Here is an 18,736-nt window from a genome sequence, read left to right as displayed (position 1 = left end):
AAAGAAAGAAAATATAGTAGTTTTATTTATGTGATGCCTCTATTATTTGAAGATTTTCTTTTTCCTTAATAGAGGCTACTTCCTATCGATATTCAAAAATTAAACTCTGGTCAGCAGTTTTGCTAATATAAAATATGTCTGCTTTATCCATTGTTGAATTTGAAAGGATGTTGAAGTTCCAACCACTGAAAAGGAGAAATAAGCAAGCTCATTTCAGCAACATCAAAACATTTCTGCTTCTCATAGTAAAAATCTGAGTGTTTTTTGCAGATCCTAAAAAAAAAAAGTTTCTTAGCAATGAAATTGCTGTTAAAACAATTTCAATCAAATACTTTTGTGTACAGAAAATGTCTGTAGTAGGTAAATAGAAAAATATAAAATGTTGACATGTTTTATTTTAGAACTAAATGGAGAAATGCCAAAGAGGAATCCTTCACTGCATTATGAAAATATTCAAGTGTTCTTTTGGACTTTATAAAAATCTTTACTAGATTTTAAAATTGAAAAATATCTTTTTGCAAAGGTCTTTAAGAGAAAAGTGTTCAATTTATCAAAATCTCCATAGATAGTAACAGCTTTAATCTAAAGCATTTTAAGATTTTTTTTAAAAAGCTTGAATTTCTCCAGTATATGAGATAGTTCAGGACAATCTGTTAACAGTCCTCAGAGGAAACAATTTGCAAAACAGGGCAGCTAATCTCATACTCTAAAATTGGAATTTAAATAATTTGATTGTTTCCGAAAAATAGGCAGTGTTGGAATTGGGGGACATTAGCATATTAGAAAAGCATAACTATTCTCTAGTATAGTTATACCTTTAAAAAAAATGTCTTCAATCATATTAGGGGGCTATATATAAATCGTCTTGAAATCAATGTAGTTTATTTATTTAAAAGGTAAAAATGCATTCTGAAAGGGATCATTTATGCATAATAATCTGAAGACATTTTTCATAAAACAATACATTTTGGTTGTACATGTTGCTAGTGTTTTTTGAAGTACATAACTTAAAATATTAACTGTCTTGTATGATTAGAATATGTGAATGAATAATTTATTTTGTGTCAGGAATGTTTTGGTATTTACTGTTTTCACTGGAACCACTTATGTATCAGCAGATACTGTTGTGTATAACATGTTCTGAAGATCATACTTATTGTGCATAACAGATTGTGCCTCTTAGATTTGTGTGTATACAGGTATTTCACATTTTAATGTAAATAAATACCACTTTGCAGTTTGTTTTTTAAATTGTGTCCTTTATTTTCTATTCTGGACTACGCCCAGAGTACATTTTTGAGGTATGTAAATAAGAAAGGAAACGGGAATAGAGCTGATCTGATGCTCACGGCACGTGACCTCAGCAGCTATTACCTAATTCCCTACATCCTGAATGTCCCTGGAATTGCTTACTTTTCTACTTCTTTCTTTTTTTTAATTAATTTTTATTGGAGTATAGTTGCTTTACAATGTTTTGTTAGTTTCTGCTGTGCAGCGAAGTGAATCAGCTATACATATACATATATCCCCTCTTATTTGGATTTCCTTCCCATTTAGGTCACCACAGAGGATCAAGTAGAGTTCCCTGTGCTGTACAGTAGGTTCTCATTAGTTATCTGTTTTATACATAGTAGTGTATATGTGTCAATCCCAATCTCCCAGTTCATCCACTGCTCCTTCCCCCCTTGGTGTCCATGTTTGTTCTCTACGTCTGTGTCTCTATTTCTGCAGGAAATGTTTCTTCTAAATTAAAGAAATATTTCACTCTGACATATTTCTTTGACATATTTAATTTAGAAGAGACATTTCCTGTATCATGAACAGTATACTCAAAATTCTGAATAACAATTCATGGCTTCCGACTATAACGGAGCCAAAACTAATCTAGATAGTTAATAATCCTGCATAATAGACTACTGTAATCCTTTGGTTGGTGATTAACACTTTATAATTCTCTAATAAAGTTTATTCTTTGGGCAAGAAACTCAATACAATTTTTTTAAAAGTTCATTTGATAAATGTCTTTTCAAATGAGCCCTTAAATAAAAACAGTAGATTTGCCTCTCCAATCACTAGTTCCTGTGATTCCTGCATAGTTATTATAACTACTGCTAATGCGAGATTCAAAATATATGAGGAAATAATAGTGATACATCCACATTTATTTCACTTGGCTAACAAATACACAGTGCCCTATTGAGGTAGGCAGTTTCTTATGTGACTTCCAATGCTTCGACCTGGTATTCAAGGCTTCAAATGATGTAGCCATAATTCAAATTTGAATGTAATCTTATGAGAGACCCTAAGCCCGAATCACTGAGCTAAGCAGTTCCAGAGTCACGATTCACAGAAACTGAGATAATACATTTTTGTTGTTTTAAGCTTACTAAATTTTTATTTATTTCTTATTCAGCAATAGATAATAGTGCTTACTATGTACAGGAGTGTTCTAAATGTTTTAACAATACTAATTAATTTTGTTCTAACAAACTTAGGGGTAGTTCCTCTTACCCCATTTTCAGATAGGGAAATTAAGGCACAGATGTGTTAGGTAATTTTCCCAGGATTATACAACTAATACGTAGCAGAGTTATTCAAATCCAGTCCATGTTCAGCCCCAATGCTGTGCTGCCTTATCCATCCTATAATGCAATCCTATAGCACCATTTTTGTTCAGTTCTAAACTGGATAGTATCCATGAAAGACCTCTTGTTTACCAGATAATGTTACAGGTTTAGACAGTGCTATTTAATTCTTTACATTTCTGAGAAGCAAATTTGAATTTACAGATTTTTTTAGATACGAAATAAAGATAATAGTACCTAATACATTGGGGTTTTGTGAGTGCCTGGCAAGAAAGTGCTAAGTATTATGAATGGAGATGATAGAAGGAGAATGAACAAAGTTCAGTGACTTGCTAATTTTATGAGGGATTATAAGAAAATGCCACAAGAAAATAGGTTATTTTCCCTAATATCCTCAAGACCCTGAAACTATGAGTCAAAAACTGCTGCAAAATTCTGCAGAAATATAAGAGAAAATAAATTTGCTGTGGTAAAGCATTTATTTAGTTTTGGGAAGAATTACTAGCTTGCCTCACATTAAGTTTTTTGGATGTTAAAAAACTAACAAATACAGTCTGTCTTACACCTCATTGAATTAACTATTTTTTGGCTTACCTAAAAGACCTCCTGAAATGTCTTAAATGGCATAACACAACTTTATAACTATAGCTATATATATGTGAGTGAGTGAGTGTGTGTGTGTGTGTGTGTGTGTGTGTGTGTGTGTGTATATATATATATATATATATATATATATATATATATATCTACGTACACAACGTAAACACATAAATACACACACACAAACACACAATTCTGTTAAGAGTTCATCCAACCACCTTAAATTGCTTAACACAGCCTATATAGTATTGGAAACTGGAAATTGGATCTTATTAGTTGTAACCACTACCCTTCTTTTGTCTCCCAAGTAACTAAATTAAGAATATTTTGTCATAGTCGAAAAATACTTTGCGACAAAAAGTAGTGGTGACAGACCTTGCTAAATGCTACTGCAATATCTTTTCTGTTCATTCTTACTTTCAGAACCCAGTTTTTTTGGAGTGGCAACATCCCCTACTTTAAAAATTATTTTGCAGCTAGGGATGGGTATGTGACATAATTCTGCTCTGCTTTCTTGAAATGCAGACATGATGCTGGAGATAAAGCAGTGCGTTTGCAACTACCAATCAATGGACATGCAATAGATGGTTGAGCCAAAGGTAGAAGTGGCCAGTGGTGTTATGGAACTGCTCTGGCCAGCTTTGTCCTCTTTACCTTGGGACTTCTTTCTACCTAAGAAAAACAAGCCCCTTAGTTGTTTACACTTCTTTCTTTGTTTTCCTTCTTCCCTTCCTTGTGGTTTTAAACTTTTGACCCTTACTTTGTGATTAAACATTTGGCCAAATTGCCATTTGTTGGACTTCTGCTTCTGGCCAAGATGGAATAAAAAGGAACTGATTCAACTAAAAAGTGGAAGAAAATACATGAAACAACAGTTTTCAAGACCTTACGCATCATGGCCAACGTTAATTCTTGTCTGTTACCTCTGTAAAGTCATAGCTATAGCAATACAGGGAAAGCAGAGGCTGTTCTGTAATACCTGGAAATTGTTGCACAAACGCTCAGAACAGAAAGCCAGAAGCAGATGTTCAGACAGAGTTAGTGTTGACTAAAGCTGGGTTAACATTTATGCCTAGTTCCTGTGGTACTCCACTGTCACATATTCTAAATCATTCATTTAGTCTTATTCTCTGATAACCACATTACATTTTCTGTCTATCAGGAGTTGAAAAATAGCAGTAAACCAATAATCATTCACAAGTATATTAATTATAAGCTGAGTCTTGTAAACATGAACTCAAAAATCAATCTTGTATCTCTTCCCTTGACACACAAAAATGCACATGTATCATTTTCCTTGTAAGTGTTTTGGAAAAATATTTTTCAAATTTTTCACAAATATTTTTCACAACTATCACAAACATTTTTCAGTTTATGATATATTTTAACACTTTACTCATATGCCTATTCATTTTTTTTTTTTTTTTTTTTCCCTTCTTTTTTCTCATGGATTTTTAGTTAGGTTTAAAGCAATAACCTCTCACTGTTACGGCTTCTCCCGTTGCGGAGCACAGGCTCCGGACGCGCAGGCTCAGCGGCCATGGCTCACGGGACCAGCCGCTCTGCAGCATATGGGATCTTCCCGGACCGTGGCATGAATCCGTGTCCTCTGCATCGGCAGGCGGACTCTCAACCACTGCGCCACCAGGGAAACCCCCTATTCATTTTTATTTTTCTCTTTGTGCTGTCCTCAAGAGAGAAAATGTTGCTATCTTTGATCAACTATGATAACTATTGAGCATGTGCAAAATCTGGTCGATCTGTAAATAACCTGGTTACCTAGTCAGCGGTCATCGAGAGAAGCCAGTCAGCCTTTACTGGGTTCACACCAGTTACCTTGGCCCCATTAACCCAATAGCAGCCACCATACAAACTACCAAAATAGTATTAATTTTCATAAAAAGATTTAGAGAAATGTGGCTCATAATGCAGCCAGAAGTCCTGATTTCTGTATTCCACAGATGGTCTACTTGCTTGGAAAATGACAGCTAGAAAAGTGGGAACTAGGAGAACTGGAAGGAACTAGAAAGAGATCTGCCCTGTTTCTGCCTTCTCAACTTTGCTTAATCTCACTGAGATCAATCACATTGCACACCACTGAGGACCGTGTCTTATTTTAGTCTCCAATTGTCCCCAAGTTGTTGCTGTGTATAGAATAGCCTTTCATAAACATTGGCTCAGTTTTGCCCTTTTTGTTTACTTAATATTATGTCCTATGATGTGACTTTGTTTGTAAACACAAAACTGCAACTATAAGGAGAGGAGATAGGACTGTTAGTACTGAAGTGATTGCTAACATGTTACTGAATGTTTTCTATATTCCAGAAAGAGTTTTAACTGTCCTAAATGTTGTGTTATCTCATTTAATTTTCAAAAAACAACCCAAAACCCTTAGGAGGTAGATAAAATTCTTACACCCAAATAAGTCCAGAGAAATAAGTTAACTTGCCCAAGTTTACACAATTAGAAAGTGGTGGAGTTGAGATTTAGCATAAGCACTTTGTCACTAGATCCTGAACTCTTTTAACTACTATAATATTTTCTTATTTTAATTTTCTTGATTTTTTTCCCTAGAATAAAAGCCCTCTAGACCAGTTAGAACTATTTATTATTTTCACATGTATTAAAATACTGCATTACATCTTCTTAACACTAACTGTGATATCAAAGCTATATTTAAAAGTATATGAAATTGCCCTTATTCAACTACTTTTTTACCTACAAAAATGACTATTTCATATGGCTCAAACTAATACTATATTTGAAGAAGCACCCTACCCCCAAGGTTTAATTCCATTTGTCTACACAGCTATTGGTTTAAAATTCTTCTTCCCCCCATTCTTGAACTATGGACTCTTTAAGTGGCTCTTCTAGGAATGAGACATCTTATTAGAGAACTGAAAAGAACATCATCATCAGTTTTGTAGTCATGTGGGCCTGGATTCTACATTTTATTGGCCAAGATCCTCTTGGTATCTTATCATACTTGGTAAATTAGGGCGAGCGGTAATAACTTTCTTATATTCTTTATTGAGAATTGAAAGTAATAAATTATTCCAGTGCCTTGCACATTACTTGGCATATAGTGGGCTTTCAGTAATAAATATTCTCATCCTAAAAGAATTCAACCTAATGCTTCTTAGGATTTTCATTCTATCAGCTAAGGTAAATATTTCTGCATATCCAAATGATAATAATTATTTTCTTCATATATTTTGAAGTTAAAATTTTGAAATAAATAAATCATTGAATTCAAAGGTTTTTTTAATTCAAATTTACTACTCCTCTATAATCCAGTCATTTTAAGTATCCTGCACTTTGTTTCAAAGAGCACTTCAGTGATTGAACAAACTTGATGTACATAATAAAAATGAGAATGAAATACTGATTTTTTAAAACACAATATTATATTGAGTAATTTTGGCTTAGTCATTTTAAATGACTAACTTATTTTACTTTTTCTTTTTACTCTTTATTGAACTATATTATACATGAGATATCTATGTATATATATAGCTATAACTATCTATCTATATTTTCACAAATCCTAAGTATACAGATTGATGATTTTTACAAATTGAACCAATACTCAGACCCAGATCAAGAAACAGAACATAATCATTTCCCAGAAGCCCACCTTGTTCACCCTTTCAATCATTACCAATCACCACCAAGAGTAGCCAATATCCCAACTTCTAGGAGTATAGTTTCTCCTCTTTTTAAAAATAAACAAACAAACCTTTTGTATCAAGAGAAGCATGGAATCATATAAGAATATGCTTTTGTGGTTGACTTCTCTTTTTTATAGTTTTTTAAAAAATTTATTTATTTGGTTGCATGGGGTCTTAGTTGTGTCAGGCAGCCTCTTTGTTGTAAGGAGCTCGTGGTCTCCTTAGTTGCAGCACACAGCTCCTTAGTTGTGGCACGTGAACTCTTAGTTGCAGCATGCATATGGGATCCAGTTCCCTGACCAGGAACCGAACCCAGGCCCCTGGCATTGGGAGCATGGAGTCTTATCCACTGTGCCACCAGGGAAGTCCCCTGTGTTTTCTTTCACTCCACATTATGTTTGTGAGATTCATCACCAGGGAAGTCCCCTGTGGTTGACTTCTTTCACTCCACATTATGTTTGTGAGATTCTTCGGTGTTGTTGCCTGTAGCATTTGTTCATTCATTCTCATAGCTGTATAGGATTCCGCTGTATGAAGATACCACAATTTATCCAGGTGACTGTTGATTTCCCATTAGATTTCTAAATTATGCAGTGTCTCTGATTGATTTACTACATGTGTAAAGAGGCCAAAACGTAAATTTTAACTGATATTAATGAAATATCCAGTTCCCTTTCTTAATGGATTTCAACAGATATTTATTCAATGCCTACTGAGTACAAAACATAGTGGTAGGTACTACAGGAATTGTAAAGACAGGACAACACTTTCAGTAGCTCACATTTTAAGGAATGAAGCTTTAGATAATATAGGGTTTTATAATTTATGGTAACTTTTCATAAATACCCTTAGGGGATGAAGCAAGGTTGTACAAAGTTGTTGCACAGGTAGGAGAAAAAGAGGATAAAAGAAATGGCTGTTGAGTCTTAACATGTTAAAATATTTTATTAAAATCATCTTGAAAGGAAAATACCATTGAAGTTTGAAAACTTCAAATTTGAATGGCAATTCAGAGAAATAATGTGGCTTCTATTACAGAAAACTACCAAATGAAAAAGCCCTTCAAAATATAATTAGTACTACAAATCAACAATTACTTGTGAATGTATACCATCTGATATATAACTCACTGAGGTTAATCAAGCCAGAAAATGACGTTCCATAGAAAATATAGGTTTTTTACTCAAAGTAAATAGTAAAAATATTATAAAATATTATTTTTAAATAAAGCAAAATTTTATTTTATAAAATTCAGTTAACATATAGTTACTCTTTCCAAAAAGCAGCTGAATAACTCAATATGTTTTTCTGTGATTCCTCCATAATTTTTTTTTTTTTTTTTTTTTTTTTTGCGGTACACGGGCCTCTCACCGCCGCGGCCTCTCCCACTGCGGAACACAGGCTCCGGACGCGCAGGCCCAGCGGCCATGGCTCACGGGCCCAGCTGCTCCGCGGCATGTGGGATCCTCCCAGACCGGGGCACGAATTCGTGTCCCCCGCATTGGCAGGCAGACTCTCAACCACTGCGCCACCAGGGAAGCCCCTCCATAATTTTATATACTGTAAAATAACTCAAAAGTTATTATAGGTGCCTGTATAATATTACTCTAAAATGCCTTCATTCTACAAATGTTTGTGGAGTATCAACAATCTGAAAGGTACTATGTTAGGAACCTAACACACAAAAACAATAAACTGGGCACTTGCCTTCAAGTAGCTTTAAGGAGAGGCAGACTAAAAGGATTTAAATAGAGTATGGTCCCTGCCATGATAAAGGTATGCACATAGGGCTACTCAGAGGACAGAAAAAGGGCATGTGGATCAGATAGGGGAGCGAGGGGAAAAATCAAGAGATGCTTTGTGCAGAAGATGACTCCTGAACAAAGTCAGAGACTTAAGGGATAAATGGCATTTAGCACTTTGGGCAATGAGGAAAAGGCAGATATTCTGGAGGGAATGAATGGAAGAAAGAAGGTTGGGTACAGCCCATTATGGTTAGAGCTATGGTGCTTATCTCTGTTTGTGTTAACATGTAGCTAGGGGCCTGCTTTTTTGCATTTCTCTCCTGTCTTTATTTTTTCAAATACTTTTTTTTTTTAATTTGGTATAATCAATATACAACTAAAAGTATTTACTTTTTGTCCCTGAGTCTTGTGTTATTCCTGCTTCTGTTAGCATGTCAAAGAAAAGTCCTTTCTGGTGTATCAAATTCTGTGGTGTTTCAAATTGTGTAATCCTTCCAGAGTCTAGAACAAGCACCCTGCAATGTGAAAAGAATCCAGTCAGGTAACGTACAATCAGTGTTTAAGTTCACCCTTCTTGTTCTTGCTACCGTAAAATTTAAGTTACTGTATGAGTTATGTCAGTACAAAATAAAGGTACTATTTAACTCAGGAAATATATCAAGTTTTCTAATATTCTTTGAGCATTAACAAATTCCTCTAATTATTTTGGAAAATATCTTCCATACTATTAGGGGACATTTTGTATCTCTCAGCACAGATAAAATCCTTTATTAGTGGCAAGTAATTAATGTGTTTCATATGTTCATTAGGTATCTCTGTAGAAACTGTTTTATTTCTGAAAACAAATAAAGCATACCTGTCTGAATCAATGATAGAATGCAGTCTGTGAGCAATCATCAGGATGGTACAATCAGAAAACTCCTTCCTGATTGCAGTCTGCACCAAGTTATCAGTCTCAAAATCGATGGAAGCTGTTGCCTCATCCAAGATGAGAATTTTTGTTTTTCTCAGCAAAGCACGAGCAAGACAGACAAGCTGTCTCTGTCCAACACTGTTATAAAAAATAGTAAAATGATTTCCACAATGGATTTTACGGTCACACACTTCCTGTTCTAAAATTCGAATTATACTGTTATTCTCTTCCTAACCCACACATTCATTCATTCTTTTCTTTAAGAAATATTCACTCAGTGATTACTATATGCCAGACTCTGGTCCAAGTTCTGCAAATAGAACAATGAATTAAACAGACAAAAGGCTCTGTCTGTGTGTTTACATGGGGAGACAAAAAAAAAATGAGTAAAATACATAGTAATGAAAAGAATTCGAACGTACAGAAAGGGAGGGTGTAAAATGTGGGTACGGGGTGGCATTTTAGATGGGCATGCCAAAATAATCCTGGTAGCTCAGGAGTGACTTCCTTTTGAGGCCAACTCGTTTCTAAAAAGCCCTGAATGAATAACCTGGGCAAGCTCTGCTCTTAGCAGCTTACCTGAGGTTTTCACCACCCTCTGAAATTTCATGCAGCAGCTTCTTGGGAAGGGACTGCACAAACTCTTTTAAGTGACATAGTTCCAGCACCTCCCATAGCTCGCCATCAGAATACTTGTCTAGGGGGTCCAGGTTCATTTGAAGGGTTCCAGAAAATAAAACAGGGTCCTAGAGAATAAAATAGTCACCAGTAATCTTACTGTCACATGAGGCATGCGTACATTAAATAAGGAAAAAACAAAATGATCAAAACTAAATAGTTATTAAATTCATTTTATATTGAACCCAAAAGCAGAAGAAAATCAGAATAAGTTGCAAGTTAGATTAAATCATTATAAGCTTCCTGATTCTTTCTCGTCCTCTTATTAATAATGTCTCGATCACAACCACGATAATAATGAGGATGGTAGCTGCCCTTTAGTCAGGGATATAATATAATACAGAAAAGAATTGAATAAATGTAATCTATACTATGTATATAATATTATCTATCAGCCCACCAACCCAGAAAGATAGAAGTAAATATCCTCATTTGACAGATAGTGAACTGGAGGTTTTAAAAAGCTCTCGTCCAAGGACACACAGAAGGTAAGTGCTCAAGTAGAATTCAAAGACGACAAGTCCACGCTCTTTCCAATACACTGACATGTCTAGTGAAACTGTATTTTACTACACCTGTTTTGATTTATGAGAGGAATGACTGTTTCTTTTCTCCAGTCAATTTTATCCCTGCCAGAATTTCAGATTTTACTCAAATTTGTTTTGAAGTAAATTCATGAATGTAAGTATGTGTTTAAGCACTATGACAAAGCGGTGATAGTATTTTAAGATATTTTTAAAGAATAATATAAAGATATTTCATAAATGCTCAGCTTAAATCTCTCAAACACAACTGAATAAAGTCATCTTAGACTGCAGAGGCATATTATTGAGCCAATTTGCATACTTGTTAATGATCAAGTTCCTCTGATGCCACAGATGGAAAAATCAAAGGACTTGAAAAGAGATCTAACTGCATTATTGTTCTTTTCATTTTTTTCAATATTTCTAAACCTCAAGTCAAAAGAATCAAAATCCTACATTCAAATTATCAACTAAGCAAAAGCCTCAGTAGTTGTTTTTTCTTCCAAAAAATACCAATGTGTTTCAGCCTGATCTCTACATTTGAATTTTATTTGTATTTACTATTATGAAGGAAACTTGCAAAGCAACATAGCAGTTTTTCAAATAGATAAATGCACGTAGGGAGAATGCTTCAGATTTACAGTGTTTAATAGGATTTAATTACATAGTTATTTTTCATACTACATTTAAAATAATTTGGCTCCCCAAAATGAATGTGTATGCTTGAAAGGAATATATTAAAAAAGAATTGAAACAAAAACAAAATAAAATAGAACAAAAGATGAAGTTTCCCTGGAGGGAGTTAAGAAAGACTAACGACAAAACAGTCTTTACCTGTGGAATAATGTTAAGTTTGCCACGAAGGTCATGAAGCCCAATTGTAGATATGTCAACTCCATCAATAATAATTTTGCCTCCTGATCTTTCTACAATTCTAAATAGGCAATTTGATAGTGTTGATTTGCCTGCTCCAGTTCGTCCCACAATTCCAATCTATAATGAAATTAACATAAACAGTTTACATTGTACTTTTTGTAAGGGAAGGGGACCTTGGTACTGACAACAAATACATTACGTTGGGTCAGTAGAATCTAATTTTCCCAACCAGAATAACATTGACTGTCATGGAAAACTTAACGTGACTTGCAAGGATGAGTCTTTATCCAGACACTCCTTACTCACTAGAAGGGCTTGGGCTAAAATGTGTGTTTCCTCCAGTTTTGTTTTGTTTTTTAATTTTTATTTATTTATTTATTGGCTGCATTGCATCTTCGTTGCTGCGCGCAAGCTTTCTCTAGTTGCGGTGAGCGGGGTCTACTCTTCCTTGCGGTGCGCAGGCTTCTTATTGTGGTGGCTTCTCTTGTTGCAGAGTATGTGCTCTAGGCACACAGGTTTCAGTAGTTGTGGCACGCGGGCTCAGTAGCTGTGGCTTGCAGGCTCTAAAGTGCAGGCTCAGTAGTTGTGGTGCACGAGCTTAGTTGCTCTGAGGCGTGTGGCATCTTCCCGGACCAGGGCTCGAACTCGTGTCCCCTGCATTGGCAGGCGGATTCCTAACCACTAAGCCACCAGGGAAGTCCCTTTCCTCCAGTTTTGAGTAATTTACTTACCACCTAACTAGAGCACATTAGCAGCCCCAGGAAGAGGAGATCATCCCTGAACCATCCCTAAACTAGCCATTAAGGGTGTGGTTTAAAGAGAGACTGATAATGGGGTTGTTTTCCAGAGACTTTCAAAATGAGGCTTTTTTACCATCCCTCCCCCAAAACAAACGAACAAACAAAACAGGGGACTGGAACCCTTTGCTTAGATAGGCTAAAAAATCTAAAGGAATGCCTGCAAATTTCCTTGGTGTATCAAAACAACTACTGCATCAAAACCATTAAGGGTGGTCACAGATAATGTCTGAGTATTTTGGACTCTTGCACAAAATAATCAGCTTGTCATAAACATCCAGTGATTGCGTGTGTTCCTTTGGCCACGAGAACTAAAGCAACCTCTTTTGGGTGCTGATTTGTATCTTGGTGTTAGTAGAACATTGGGCAGAGAGAAGATTATGGTGGCTGGTTTGCCCTAATTAAAGATCTTAAATCTTAAATCTGACATACTATTATACATCAGAAAAACCAGGAGTATGTTGAATTCATTAGAATAATTAAAATTCCACAATGATTTCATTTGTTCCAAAAATATTTTTGTCCTTGATGTCACTGCAGTGGACCTGGTTTAGAGGGTTAGAAAAGGAGGTGTTTGGAGATACCAAAGGCAGGTTTCTAAAAAAGGGAAAATGGAACATTGCTGTTAATTAAAATGATTTTTTAGCTTTACTGATTTGTAAAATATCAATCTGATTAGGCAGGATAATAATATGTTTTCATAAAACATTTTGAAAAATGAGGGAAAAATATAGAAGCAAAAATCATCTAAAATCCCATCACCTAGAGAGAATCAGTGTTTATGCTTTGTAACTGTTCTTCTAGGATTTTTGCTAATGTGTATATGTTTGCTTGTTTAGAACACAAAAATGATATACTATCAATAGTTTCGTATATAGTGTTTATCAACTAAATTACATCTCAAGCATTTTCCCATTTCACTAATGGTCTTGGAAAACATGATGTCACTGACTATACAAATATTCTCTCCGATGTATTTACTGTATAGGTAACTATATATTATTTTACTGTCTTATTGTTGTACTTCACTTACTAGAGGACGTAAAAATAAAGTATACTAATACTGGGTATATAGCCAAAGGAAATGAAATTAGTATGATGAAGGGGAATCTGCACTCCCAAGTTCATTGCAACATTATTCACAGTAGCCAAGATATGGAACCAACCTAAGTGTATGCCATGCATGAATGGATAAAGAAAAAAATATATGTATATAAACATATATATAATCCTGCATAAAAATGAAGAAAATCCTGCGATTTGTGGTAACATGGTGAACCTCGAGGACATTATGCTAAGTAAAAGAAGCCAGACTGAGAAAAATATTGTATGATCTCACTTAAATGTGGAATCTAAAAACGTCAAAACGTCAAACAAAAGGTTACCAGGGATTGAAGGGTGGGGAAAATGGGAAGATGTTGGTCAAAGGGTACAAACTTTCAGTTATAGGGCAAATAAATTCTAGGTATCTAATGCACAGCATGGTGACTATAATTAATAATACTGAAATTTGCTAAGAGAGTAGATCTTAAGTGTTCTTAAGGTTATGATAATCATTTCACAATATATGTATATCAAACTATCACACTGTACACCCTAAAAAATACAATTTTTATTTGCTAATTTTACCTCAATAAAGCTAAAAAATAGTAAAATCATGTTTCACAATAGATTATGAACAGCTTAAAATATATTTTTTTGTTGATAGAGGAAAAGCTTATTCTGTACAAACCAACCACGTCTTTATTACTTTTATATGAAATTTGAACAAATGACCATCTTATATTCAATATCACAGTATACTTTGGCCTTAACAATAAATATATTCAGATGAAAGGTAAAGTGAGACTTATGAAACATATATGGTACCTTCTCTTCCCCATGAGTCTGGAAAGTGATATCTTGTAATGCTAAACCAAGATCATCTCGGTATCGAGCCTGATAATTAACAAATTCCACTATCCCTTTATTGGGCCATTGTGACGGAGGCCTTTTAGACATTATCCAGGGTGCCTTAAAACAAAGAAATATTTTTTAAACTATAATTACAATAAAAATATCTCCCCCCCAATAAAAATAATTCTCATGCATATAAACAAAAGTGATAAAACAAAAGTGATGAAAGACATTTGTAAACATTATGAGTTTTCTGAAAACACTTTTAAAAAATACCAAAATCTTAGAAATAAATTTTTACACATAAAGAGGCTTCCCATCTTCTATTAAGTTATTAAGAAAAATCTAAAACCTTATAAAGGATCTGAAGGTAACCTGAAATTTTTAGCTGAGAGGAGGACAGTTTGTCATTTATTCATCTCCCAAATACTGAGTGTTTACTGTGCCAGTTAATGCTTTGGTTGTTGGTGATTTAGCAGTGAGAAAAACAAATAATTCTTGCCCTTATGGAGCATGCATGCTGGTGAGGAGAGACAAAAAGCACCATATAGCCTATGCAGAATTTTAGTTGATGATAAAGCTTTGGAAATCAGGAAATAGGCAGGGTTGGTGTAATTTTAAGCAGGGAGGTTAGAAAAGGCTTAACTGGACATGGTCAGGAAACAAATCATGTGGATATCAGAGGAAACCCTTTCCAGGTAAAGGAGACTAACTACATATGCTGAGGACCTGAGACTGAGGCCTGGCTCTGGAACACTGGAGGAAAAGCAGGAGGTAGAAGAACACACAGAAGACTGTGGTGCCCCGCCAGTGAGGTGAATTGTTTTCATGAGAGGGAGTGATCACAAGTGTCAAACGATAGGCCAGGCAAAGTGAAGACAGAGAGGCTACCATTGGTGATCTTGACTAGGGCAGGCTCAGTGAAGTGGTAGGATTTAAAGCCTGTGTGAAAGAGGGTCCAGAAAGGAATGAGAAAAGAGGAATTAGAGAGAACAAGTACAGGAACTATTCCCAAGAATTCTGCTGTAAAGAGGAGCAGAGAAACAGGGCTATAGAGGAGTAAATAGGAGTCATTTGGACACATTTACTTCTTTCCACATCAAGAGTTTTTGCAATGGTGTCTGTTACAACTTGCATCAAATTACATAAAGATGATTTATGTAAAAATGATTTTTTTTAATGTGTGTGTGCTTGCTATGTTTATTTTGCTATTAATAAACATATATTAATAGCAAAAGATTTAGATTTAGAAAATACAGAAAGATTTCTAAAAAGATTTAGAAAATATAGAAAATGATACAATTTTTATATTAGTCATTACGTGGCAAGATTTCTAAAAAGATTTAGAAAATATAGAAATGATTTAGAAAATATACATTTAGATTTAGAAAATATAGAAAATGATACAATTTTTATATTAGTCATTACGTGGCAATAAGCTGAACAAACTAGATATTGGTAACTGTGATTGTGATTGTGAAGGTAGACTAATCTTTCATGAAATGTGTATGAAAAAGGAAGGTAAGACCCAGGGAAGAATCTAGAGGAAGATTCAAAGTTTAGGTAGAAGTTGGAGTATGCAGAAAATATTTTAGTATATTTATAGGCTGAAAGGAGTAAAGGAGTTGGGGCGCTGAAATTAGGAATTAGAGAAGGTGGTTAATGGAATAAGGTCTGAAAAAGATACGAAGAGATGTTTCCAAAATAAAACTGGAAATCTGTATGTTTTTATTTGGAGGAGGAACACTTCTTCCTCAGAGTTATGAGCAAAAGAGGAAAGTTTCACGAAGATTTAGATACCTTTATAAATGGATTGAAGAAGATACAGAAATTCAAAATATACCCTTTATCATCTGCCCTGTTAATTCATGGAACTGGGAGACAGAAGTACCCTAGGTTAGTAAAATATGTAGATAATGCTAATATTATACTCTGCCTATAGTCTAACTCTTCTCTCTCCCAAATTCTAGTTAATTAAAGGGAACAAAGCAGACTGATTTATTCTCCTTCTTCCCATCCACAGAGATGCTAATGATGAGTAAATGGGACAGAAGGTATAAGCAGTAAAGGCGTAGTTAATTTTGAAATTGGACAATCAGACTGTAAATAATTGTGAGGTGACTGCATTAAGACACTTTTCTCGAAGTCAAATCTTTACAAAGTTATAATTACAGGTTGCATATTTTACTTTACATTGGAAGGGGACAGATCACTGTGCCCCTTAAAAACAGGCGCTCATATTTCATTTTTATAACAATACTGAAATGGGATATCTTAAAATTTATGAACAGTCCTAATTTAATAGGCAGTGCTTTTTTTTTTTTTTTTTTTTTTTTGCGGTACGCGGGCCTCTCACTGTTGTGGCCTCTTCCGTTGTGGAGCACAGGCTCCGGACGTGCAAGCTCAGCGGCCACGGCTCACGGACCCAGCCGCTCCGTGGCATGTGGGATCTTCCCAGACCAGGGCACGAACCCATGTCCCCTGCATCAGCAGGCGGACTCTCAACCCCTGCGCCACCAGGGAAGCCCAGCAGTGCTTTTTTTCTACTTTAGTGATTATATAAAATAATGGTGTATTTTACAATAGATTGAATTTTAATTTCGTCGAAATGAGAAATATTACACCATAAATTTGGAAATGGAGGTTTTGTTCATAGAAAATATGAACAGACCAGTCACAAGTAATGAAATTGAAACTGTGATTAAAAATCTTCCAGCAAACAAAAGCCCAGGACCAGATGGCTTCACAGGCGAATTCTATCAAACATTTAGAGAAGAGCTAACACCTATCCTTCTCAAACTCTTCCAAAATATAGCAGAGGGAGGAAACTCCCCAACTCATTCTACAAGGCCACCATCATCCTGATTCCAAAACCAGACAAGGATGTCACAAAGAGAGAAAACTACAGGCCAATATCACTGATGAACATAGATGCAAAAATCCTCAACAAAATACTAGCAAACAGAATCCAACAGCACATTAAACGGATCATACACCATGATCAAGTGGGGTTTATTCCAGGAATGCAAGGATTCTTCAATATACACAAATCAATCAACGTGATACACCATATGAACAAATTGAAGGAGAAAAACCATATGATCATCTCAATAGATGCAGAGAAAGCTTTCGACAAAATTCAACACCCATTTATGATAAAAACCCTGCAGAAAGTAGGCATAGAGGGAACTTTCCTCAACATAATAAAGGCCATATATGACAAACCCACAGCCAACATCGTCCTCAATGGTGTAAAACTGAAAGCATTTCCACTAAGATCAGGAACAAGACAAGGTTGCCCACTCTCACCACTCTTATTCAACATAGTTTTGGAAGTTTTAGCCACAGCAATCAGAGAAGAAAAGGAAATAAAAGGAATCCAAATCAGAAAAGAAGAAGTAAAGCTGTCACTATTTGCAGATGACATGATACTACACATAGAGAATCCTAAAGATGCTACCAGAAAACTACTAGAGATAATCAATGAATTTGGTAAAGTAGCAGGATACAAAATTAATGCACAGAAATCTCTGGCATTCCTATACACTAAGGATGAAAAATCTGAAAGTGAAATCAAGAAAACACTCCCATTTACCACTGCAACAAAAAGAATAAAATACCTAGGAATAAACCTGCCTAAGGAGACAAAAGACCTGTATGCAGAAAATTATAAGACACTGATGAAAGAAATTAAAGATGATACAAATAGATGGAGAGATATACCATGTTCTTGGATTGGAAGAATCAACATTGTGAAAGTGACTCTACTACCCAAAGCAATCTATAGATTCAATGCAATGCCTATCAAACTACCACTGGCATTTTTTCACAGAACTAGAACAAAAAATTTCACAATTTGTATGGAAACACAAAAGAGCCTGAATAGCCAAAGCAATCTTGAGAACGAAAAACGGAGCTGGAGGAATCAGGCTTCCTGACTTCAGACTATACTACAAAGCTACAGTAATCAAGACAGGATGGTACTGGCACAAAAACAGAAATATAGATCAATGGAACAGGATAGAAATCCCAGAGATAAACCCATGCACATTCGGTCACCTTATCTTTGAAAAAGGAGGCAGGAATGTACAGTGGAGAATGGACAGCCTCTTCAATAAGTGGTGCTGGGAAAACTGGACAGCTACGTGTAAAACTATGAGATTAGATCACTCCCTAATACCATACACAAAAATAAGCTCAAAATGGATTAAAGACCTAAATGTAAGGCCAGAAACTATGAAACTCTTAGAGGAAATCATAGGCAGGACACTCTATGACATAAATCACAGCAAGGTCCTTTTTGAGCCGCCTCCTAGAGAAATGGAAATAAAAACAAAAATAAAAAAATGGGACCTAATGAAACTTCAAAGCTTTTGCACAGCAAAGGAAACCATAAACAAGACCAAAAGACAACCCTCGGAATGGGAGAAAATATTTTCAAATGAAGCAAC

General features: G+C 35.2%; 1 protein-coding gene across 1 annotated transcript in view; it reads right to left on the bottom strand.

Annotated features, from left to right (window-relative positions):
- Nucleotides 1–8,977: 8,977 nt before the first annotated feature.
- The window catches only part of LOC103084410 (putative ATP-binding cassette sub-family C member 13), an 81,144-nt gene continuing 71,385 nt past the window's right edge, over nt 8,978–18,736 (bottom strand). Inside the window, exons 24-28 of the mRNA XM_007454284.1 lie at nt 14,259–14,402; nt 11,551–11,709; nt 10,094–10,260; nt 9,458–9,652; nt 8,978–9,116 (exon numbers count right to left, since the gene is read on the bottom strand). Of these exons, the coding sequence (XP_007454346.1) occupies nt 8,978–9,116; nt 9,458–9,652; nt 10,094–10,260; nt 11,551–11,709; nt 14,259–14,402 (804 nt within the window). The remainder of the gene's footprint in view (nt 9,117–9,457; nt 9,653–10,093; nt 10,261–11,550; nt 11,710–14,258; nt 14,403–18,736) is intronic.

The sequence above is a fragment of the Lipotes vexillifer genome, unplaced genomic scaffold (assembly GCF_000442215.2).
Source record: "Lipotes vexillifer unplaced genomic scaffold, Lipotes_vexillifer_v1.1 scaffold729, whole genome shotgun sequence".
Taxonomy (NCBI): domain Eukaryota; kingdom Metazoa; phylum Chordata; class Mammalia; order Artiodactyla; family Lipotidae; genus Lipotes; species Lipotes vexillifer.
The sequence above is the reverse complement of the archived record's forward strand: the minus strand, read 5'-3'. Positions and strand labels throughout refer to the sequence as shown.